General features: G+C 36.0%; 2 protein-coding genes across 8 annotated transcripts in view; one reads left to right on the forward strand and one right to left on the reverse strand.

The window, feature by feature from the left end:
• faf1 (Fas (TNFRSF6) associated factor 1) overlaps nt 1-420 on the reverse strand; it is a 65915-nt gene extending 65495 nt beyond the window's left edge. The window contains exon 1 of one of the 2 annotated variants that reach the window (XM_047823073.1): nt 116-420. Coding sequence is in view for 1 of the 2 variants with exons in the window: in XM_027166454.2 (XP_027022255.1) it covers nt 116-172 (57 nt within the window). In the remaining variant the exon portion in view is untranslated. The remainder of the gene's footprint in view (nt 1-115) is intronic. The other variant, XM_027166454.2, reaches the window with a different exon arrangement.
• Nucleotides 410-8329, forward strand: cdkn2c (cyclin-dependent kinase inhibitor 2C (p18, inhibits CDK4)). Of its 6 annotated transcripts, none has more exons than XM_047823074.1 (4): nt 2961-3630; nt 3755-3994; nt 4155-4309; nt 6331-8329. In XM_047823074.1, the coding sequence occupies exons 3-4, from the start codon at nt 4178-4180 to the stop codon at nt 6703-6705; spliced, it is 507 nt and encodes a 168-aa protein (XP_047679030.1). In that variant the 5' UTR covers nt 2961-3630; nt 3755-3994; nt 4155-4177; the 3' UTR covers nt 6706-8329. The 6 variants fall into 6 exon arrangements, with proteins under 6 accessions (XP_027022263.1, XP_027022260.1, XP_027022262.1 ...); XM_047823075.1 differs by having other exon boundaries at nt 2961-3113; XM_027166462.2 differs by lacking the exons at nt 2961-3630; nt 3755-3994 and adding an exon at nt 410-524.
• Nucleotides 8330-9079: the final 750 nt, after the last annotated feature.

Consider the following 9079-nt stretch of genomic DNA (forward strand, 5'->3'; position numbering starts at 1 on the left):
GTCTCGTCACACCACTGTTTCTATAGTTACTGCGCGTGGAACGTTTAATAAACTTCTTGCTTTAAGTCAGGCACGAAGTTTAGTGAAGGTTTTCCGATCAGGAGAGGAAACCTACCTGAAAGTCAGCCAGAATCATCTCTCTGTCCATGTTGCTACCGCTGTCGGAGGCCATTGCAGTGACTGGCTAACGCTAGCTAGCTGTTGTTTAGTGCCGCTACAGCTGTGCTCAGCTCTGCTCCCTCTCTTCGGTCCCTTAAACGCTCTGACACGCAAAAGGATAAAACAGGGACTACAAACAACGTCGGCTCTAAATATCGAACCACATATGAATTCAGTACAACAGAGAACCCAGGAGCAAAACCAGCACTTCAGGCCCCACTTCCTAATCTGTAGTTTTTTAAAAGATTTTCTATTAGTCACTTTTTTTATCCGAAGCAACGGAAACAACATACGGCAGTCGCGAAGAGCTGTCGTAAAATGAATCGAGGCCCAAAGGCAGAGCTGTCCGAATAATCTTAGATCACGTAAGAATGCTGACGGTCCTCTGTTTCTTAAACTAATGATTCTTGTTTCGAGCATATCCTCATAACAAGCTGCTCACGTGGGTATATGTCCATTTATAACATGCATATTTGCTTTCTGTACCTGCATTTTTAAGACAGGTCAATCACTTTTATTAAAGTCGGCCTTAACCTGTCTATAAGACACTGACTACAGGGAAAAATACATTTTATGGGATTACTTTATAAAGTATTTTATACATAGCCTGCTATTCAGTGTATGGACTCCACTGTAGGTTAAGACTACAGTGGTCAAGTTCCATCTACCTATATAATAATACAGCTGGAATGATCACACATTAATCATGACCATGTAATTTTATAACATCTAATACACATGGTTATCAAATTTAAACTTGATAGTAGCTATCAAATATAATATTATTGTGCATTATCGTGAATGTGTGTATTAAAATTTTAACTACAGTACTATCATGTTAGTAAATATTTAACAAGAACTGTACAGTGATTTTACAGCATTACATTGGTAACTAAATGAATTGCATATATAACAGTGATACTGATATAGGGTTCTTTTGCTGCACTAAGCTTATTGTGTTCAATACTTATTTAACCATGATACTATAAATGCTTTTCTACAGTGCAATTATACATATTACTTTTATTGACGAGTATGTAATTAAGGCAACTATGCTTATTTTTCTATGGTGAATTTTATATATGGTGTATAGTGTATTGTTTATGATGTGTAACGGTTCATTACACGTTTATGTTATTACAAAAAAATACATTTTATATGTTACTGTAAAACAACCCGTATGTTACTTTAGCACATTACGATAACTACATTCAGCTACATATATAACCATGATAGATATTACAGTACATTTCTATATAAAACTATGTTTATTATTTATTTGATCATGATTATTATGTTTAATACAGTGCAACATACAATGTACTATCATGTTTAAATATGTAATAAATGCAGCTACCATAAATTTATTATGCCTTGAAACATAGAATTACAATAGTTTTACTGCGGTGCATAATGTTATATATATATATATATATATATATATATATATATATATATATATATATATATATATATATATACATACATACATACACCCATGGTAATTACAAGCATTTACTACAGTGTAATGTAGAATATATTACCACGTTCAATCGGTACATTACATTTTATATGTTAAAATATACTGCAATAGCTTTAGCCTGGTGTAGTATGGTAGGCTGTCTAATACATCTAAAATAAATATGTAAATATATAGTATGGTAGTCTGTCTAATACATATTTAAGTACACTACGGTACGTTTACTCTGATGTAGTATGGTACTCTGCTAATTAAAAATGTGAACATATATTTGAAATATTTGTTGCACTGTGGTACACTATTACACATTTAAATATATTACAATATTATTATTTTGCAGTGGTGGTTTAAGGGGTTGTGATCGGAAGGTCTGGGTTCAAGCTCCAGAACTGCCAAGCTGCCACTGTTGGGCAATTAAGCAAGGCCCTTAACCCTCCCTGCTCCAGGGGCACTGTATACCCTTTGATCTGACCCCAGCCTCTTGGGGATATGCGAAGAAAAGTATTCTGTGCTGCAATGTATATGTGGCCATAATAAAGGCTTCTATGCCACAATTTAATTTCATTGAAATTTCATTTTGGTGTTGTTGGGTTTTTTTTACCCAGTTGCACATTAAGTATAGTACAGTAGAGGCTTTACTTTGGCGTAGTATTGTCGTTTGTCACTCTGCTTATTTTATATATATACTTAAATATACTAGAAATGTTTTACTTGGTTGCACCATAGTACTTTGCCTAATACATTACACATTTAAGTATTCTGCAATTGTGTTACGCTGGTGTATGTAGTACTGTATGATTCTCTGATTATAGATTACATATTTAACTATGATTCTACAATATAGTAGTTTGGGGGTATATTGGTACACTGATTATTAAATATAAAATAGTTTTACTTTGGTGTTTATTATGTTTTTTAATTATACTACTTTATCTTTAGTCTGATGGAACATTGTACACCGCTTATTGTGTACAGAAATATAGTGCATTAGCTTTAGTCTGGTGTAGCTTGTGTACTCCTAAGGCTAGGCATATTTACCCAGAACACCGCTGTATTAAAAGCAGCTCATTTTGCGCGTCACACTGAATGAACGATTTGCTGCGTAAATGAGCTTCGTGTGAATTGATGTTCGATACTTTCTTCTCTTCGTAAGGCTTTGAAATGCAGCAGTAAAGTGCATCTCAACGTCTCCTTGATGTTAACACAGTACTGAGTCCCGCCTTTCCCTGCGTCTGTTAGTCAAACTGGGCGGAAGTTTCAGTCCTTTATTTCAAAAATTGAGTGATGTCAAACAACAAGAGCGCATACTCTCTCTCTCTCTCTCTCTCTCTCTCTCTCTCTCTCTCTCTCTCTCTCTCTCTCTCTCTCTCTCTCTGTCTGTCTGTCTCTCTCCAACGTCAGCTGCGTACAAAAACAGCTTGTCGACTTCAGCCACATCAGGCAAGAAGATGTTCCGTCGCCACGCCGATTCCATGTAGGTTATATGATGCTTCTGCTCCTTCAGGTGGTCGCGATACATACAGTGTGCCAGTATCGCGTATACTCCGGAATACTAACGCAGTGTGACGCAGCGTGTTACACTGACACAGGACCGTTTTCCCTCAGACCAAAGCTCGTTATCTGTGTAATTTATTGACTTGAGAGAGCTTACCTGCTCGGACGTATCGGTGAAAACTCAGAAAGTCTAAACCTAAGCGCTGCTTAAACCACTCAACCGACTGCGTCTCAGTTTGAAATGGGCGGGAAGCTGTAAGAGCTCCCAGCGCTCTCTCTTCTGACAGTCATTGGACGGCTGCAACTCGGCGCCGCACGTTGCCTCATTTGTTCTTTCATCCGATTTCAGTCGCGATTGGAAGCATCGAGGGGCTCCTTTGAACTCTAGATGACAGCAACTGGATGGCAGTTTTTGTAACAGCGTGCACCTGCATATAAGGACTATTCGAAGTGTATTTGTGACTCGCAGATCAGCTTTAGATTTCTCAGCACTTCATGTAGGGCGCCAATTTTTTCATCCGCAGCTGCGTCATGACATTTGGGTTTCATCTGAACTGATTTTTCTTCTAAAGGCTTTCCAGTATTTTATTTTATTTTTCTTAATATATTTTTTTTTATCAGCGATCAAGTGGATGCAAGACCAGCACGACTGTACTAACAAGAGCCAGGCTGCTGGCTGTGCACACGCGCGAAGCAAAGACAAGGACGCAGGACAAATCGTCATTCTGAATTTGGCTCGTGCGTAAAAACAACACATTTTCGGCCGGTGGTAACTAAAAGCCTCCTCCTTGGATAGAGATGGCGTGATATCCCTGTTTTTCCGCGCTGAGAGCGATCTCTACAGTGGGACGATATTAAGAGGTGGGCGGACCTTGGCATAGGACCATTTTTTTGTAGGGGGGCTGGAAGAAGAGGCTATTTACTACAGACCCGTGCTGATTTGCGTTAAAACTAGGATTGGGCTTAAAAAAGCAACATCACAGAGTTCTAATTGAATCGGTTACCATTTCTTTTCCTTCAGACGCTCAACATCTTGTGAAGATCATGGCCGAAGCCCCAGATGTAAACAGGTTGTCCACTGCTGCTGCAAGAGGAGACTTGAGAGAGACTGAGCAGATTCTGAAGAGCAACATGAACGTGAATGCGAAGAACATATTCGGGAGGACACCACTGCAGGTTGGAGAACATCACAAACTACTTCCACTTAGGTTTCATCATGCTTTTCTTTCTTCCTTTTTTTATTTGATCTAGGCTGTCAAACCCTTAGTATCCTGTTAAAGTTTATTTAAGCATCAGTCTATATTCGCTCGAAGCTCCACTATTTTAACTAAATAAACAGCCATCTGCTAGATTGCTCTTGATCCAACCATATATTTGAAACTAAAATTTAATATTAAGGCTAATGGAATGCATATTTTTGTGTATATGTATATTTTGGATTTTTTTATACTGCTACATTATTTGGCTATTGATTTTGTTATGACCAGATATTTACTTGTCACGTTTTATTGCAAAACAGTAGTAAATATAACATATAGGCAATATGGAATGCATATTTTTGAGAATAGGTTTATTTTTTATTTTTGAGAACTCTTTAAAGCTGCCACTACACTGTAGAATTATTAGTTCGAGGCTGCATGTTTTAGATATATCCCCAAATAATTTTTTTCAGCTGTAATTGTATGAATAAAAAATATCCAAATCTGTTATTTGGATATGATTATTGTTATTTATTTATTTGTTTGTTTGTTTTTTATTTTTTGCTTAGTTTGATTGTGGCCTAGATAAAAATGGTGTAGAAGAGCCTCTCAATAATCTCTTACACCACAGTCCTTAATATTATGACTGCCTACTCAAATTTCATTATATATATATATAACAAAAATATATTATATATATCTATACACATTTATAATATGTTTTTTTTTGCAAAAGGTAGTATAGTATAGGATCATTTGCATGTATTAGTATCAATTTAATGAAAGGTCGCACGTGCCACATATCTTATAGTGTGTTGACAAGCGCTTGTCAATATGAAATGCAGTGCTTACTCATAATTATATACTGTATTTACATAAACATTTTATTTCAGCTTCAAAATTACTAGAGGCACATATAGGGGAATCCCGCATGTCGAGCCTACGAATATGCAGCTTAGTTAGGCTAAGCTAACATTGCTAACAGCATGTATGGTCTATGGCTAATAGTTTACTTCAGATTTATTAGTTGTTTATTCACTGGTTATGTTATATAGATTTTTCTTCATATTTCTCAAGCATAAGCATTTTTTTTCTGAGGATATTTCTGAGCACTCAGGAAAACAAGCTCAGCTTTCTTAAAGCACAAATGAGAATCTTTTGTGCAGCTTTTCAAAAAACAATGAATTATTGCAATTTGAATTATTGCACTGTATTAGTGTTTTTTTAACAGAAAGTTAGCAAAGCTTTTGATTAAAATTAATATTACTGGAAAACCCCAGAAACTGTACATGTCAATACAGTTAATAATGTTGAGATAGGCCTAGCAGTATATCCAGAAAGGCCTACATATTGTAAGAAGTGCCTTTTTTTGTTCTTTTAAACAAGTCAGGACCATGAGATTTTAAGAATGGATTTTAAAAGCAGAATTATTTCTCCGTGACCCGAGGTAGTTCGGATAAGCGGTAGAAAATGAGTGAGTGAGTGAGTGAGTGAGTGAGTGAGAATTACTTATTTCCTGATGAAGTAGGTTGATCACATGTAGGCTGTTATGTTATATTTACAAATACAAACTTATGGTTACTTCAAAAAAGCGTATACATTTATTTTCGTTTTGATAAGTGAAAACATTTGCATATTGAGATTTTTTTAACCAGCATGTTTTTTTTTACAAGTCAAAAAAACACCTGCAAAAATAGATAATTTTTTGAAGTAAAAATGTCAGTAATATGCTTAAAATCATTCTTGGAAAAATGCCATTGTGTTTGTAACTTATTTTAACATTAGTGCGTGTATGTGCATGAGGTGTAACTCGAAAGTATTAGTGGGAAAGCTAATAAAAGTACTCTAGATGGGAACCGCCCCAGTCAAAAGGAGCATACAGTTTAGAAGGTTTAACCTGATAATGTAGTGTACTTAGGCCTAATTTCGTTTTTGTTGGTTTTACAGCAGTTTGTCTTAAGCGTGACGATGTTGTATTAGATTTTTATTTTTTTACAGGTGGTGAAACTTGGCTGCCCTTCTGTAGCGGAAGCCCTGCTACGCGCGGGCGCTGATCCAAACGTGCGCGACCCGTGCGGGGGACTGACGGTAACGCACGACGCGGCGCGCGACGGCCACACGGACACGCTTCAGGTGCTGTTGCGGAATGGAGCAGATGTCAATCTCCAAGACGACGCTGGTAATCTGCCGTTGCATCTGTCGGCTCGCGAGGGACATCAGAGCGCAGTGGAGCTCCTGATACCGCTTACCGAACACCCGCTTCTGCACAACCATGCGGGTTTAACGCCCATGGATCTTGCAACACACCACCATCGAGACAATACGGCACGCTGGCTAGAGAACTACCTGTTTGTGCCTTCACAATCAGATTAGGCAGAGGGCCGCCTGCTTTGTGTTGTTACAGAGGTAGTATAGAGATACATGCTGAATGCGCCTTTTGGTAGTATTAGAAAATATTCAGCTAACTACCTCCTTTTCAAATTGTGAAATTAAGAAAATGAAGTTGCAAGAAAAGAGTCTGAACGAAGGCCATTTTCAAGCACACACAAGGGCCAAACGTTTTTACAGGCCTAGGCTGCTTTCTATTAGTTTCCTGTTACATACAATAATCATTCATGAAAGTGTTTAAATTGTTTCGATTTTAAGGGACATTCAGATTAATACATTTTTAATGTCAGGTGTCATTTAAAATCGCTTCTTCCTGAGTGCCAAACCCTCCCAGAACTAAAGCTGAACTGTAATGGAAATAATGATCAAATGGTACTTTTCCTTGTTGGTGGTTGGTACCAACAAAGCTACACGTTTTGTACCGAAATGATGTATATTTATATACCCGATAAGTTCTTGCAATGTACATTTTAATTAGCTTTTTTTTTTTTTTTAAATGTACACTTTCGGCATTTAGCAGAAGCCCTTATGGTTCACAAGGTCAAGAAGAAGAATATTATCAGAATTCTCTTGGGAGGTAATATAAGTACACTATGATATAATATAATATAATAAGATAAGATAATAAAATAAAATAGTAATAATAAATTAATTAATTTAATATATATATCTTTGAAACTGGAAACCTGAATACAGTACAATCTTTGAAATTGTTTAAGAATTTGAGAAATAAAAAATGGGCCTTAATTAGTTTTTAAAGTAAAGTTTAGTTTTCTTTATATGCAAAGGTGTAAACATTTTGGATATCAACCAAATCCCCGAGGAAAAGTACCCTTTTCTTTCTGAGCGTATAGTTCTAGAGTACTAAAGACCCATTAATTATGCATCCTAAATAATTTAAAGTCATTTTGGTAATTTATAAAAAGTGTTACATCCAGTGTATCTGATGACCTAAAATATCATCACGTATAAAATATCAGAACTCAATCCTGCTTCGAGATATTTCCCTTCCCTATTTTACTAAAAATTATTGCACTAAAGGTCTCTAAAGGCCAGAAGCATTTCTAATTTGCTTTGCCCTTTTTTATTTGCTTCCCTTTGTCAAATAAATTGCACTTTTGCTTGCATTTTGATATTTGTAAAACTATAACTGTGAATGAATGTGTTTTTGTTGTAAACAAGTGGTATTTTTTCAAAATAAACCAAAGACCAGGATACACCATTTCCAAAAAGGGCAAACCTGACCTAGCTTGCCTTTAGACTCACACTATTTCTACACAATATCACTTTGTTTTATTTAACTGAGCTGATTTCCAACATAATACTACGTCACAATGCAAAAGATTAAATTAGACGAAGCATACTTGAACGTTACTAATGGTTGTATCTTTTAATTATATGAAGAAATACAATGCTCGTTTTTAAATGTGTGTTGTTTTGATTATTTATATCAGTTTAATCAATATTCATCTGTGGTGATGATTGAGTACATGTTCTGTGTACTATATTTTAGATGGATTTAACCTTGATAATCTTAGATCATAAGTAATATCCATGTTAAATGATCCAGTAATGTTCAGTTTTTATTATAACATGTTGTGTCCTGTTACCTGTATGACTGAAATCCTTTGTTTCCAGCTGTTTTGTTTTGAATGTATAATGAATCATATTACATATCTCTTTCTCGAAACGAAAACAGCCCTGAATGAGTTTGCGCGGTGTTTATTTCATTAATGCAAACTCTAATAGCATCAGAAAGATGCAGCTGTTTTCATCCTGCAGCTGTATGTTAACTCCCATACTTCATCTGAAAGCTTTATTTTACGTGCATCAATAACCTAACTTGTTTTGATATTAAAGGCTGTACATTTACATTTTACAGATTAAAAGCAGGAAAAAAACGGAGTGATTACCAAAAAAATAAATAAATACCCGACAGCTTTGTGTGAGGAAGTAAAACAAAAGCAGACTCCCGTTAGATCTGACTTCAGGAAATAGCCTTGTAGCATTAGTCTATATCCTGCTGTTCTGTGCCAAGACGTTTCTGGTGACGAGAAAATAATACCATCCGTGTTATTCTGGGATATTGATCCGATTCATACAGAGAGCACAACGAATTTGGGGGTTTTTGTTTGAGAAAGTAAAGATGAGATTGAAGGTGCTGCGCTTCCTGGTTGCGCGGCTCACGTGCTCCATTCCTTATAAACATACACAATACTAAAATACACAATACACAATATAAAGCCTATTATTAAATATCTATCTCGATAGAATTGATATATTAAAGAAACCATTCGAAGCATGGGATATCTAAATATCCTATAATAACCTAAGATGTTTGCAGCCCACAATAAAACCC

The sequence above is a fragment of the Tachysurus fulvidraco genome, chromosome 14 (assembly GCF_022655615.1).
Source record: "Tachysurus fulvidraco isolate hzauxx_2018 chromosome 14, HZAU_PFXX_2.0, whole genome shotgun sequence".
NCBI classification, from domain to species: Eukaryota; Metazoa; Chordata; class Actinopteri; order Siluriformes; family Bagridae; genus Tachysurus; species Tachysurus fulvidraco.

Excerpts from the sequence above, each read along its gene's own strand:
- cdkn2c (XM_027166462.2), top strand. The coding sequence starts at position 4,178 with ATGGCCGAAGCCCCAGATGTAAACAGGTTGTCCACTGCTGCTGCAAGA. Across the intron at positions 4,310-6,330 it reads TCGGGAGGACACCACTGCAG|GTGGTGAAACTTGGCTGCCC; the intron begins GTTGGAGAACAT and ends ATTTTTTTACAG.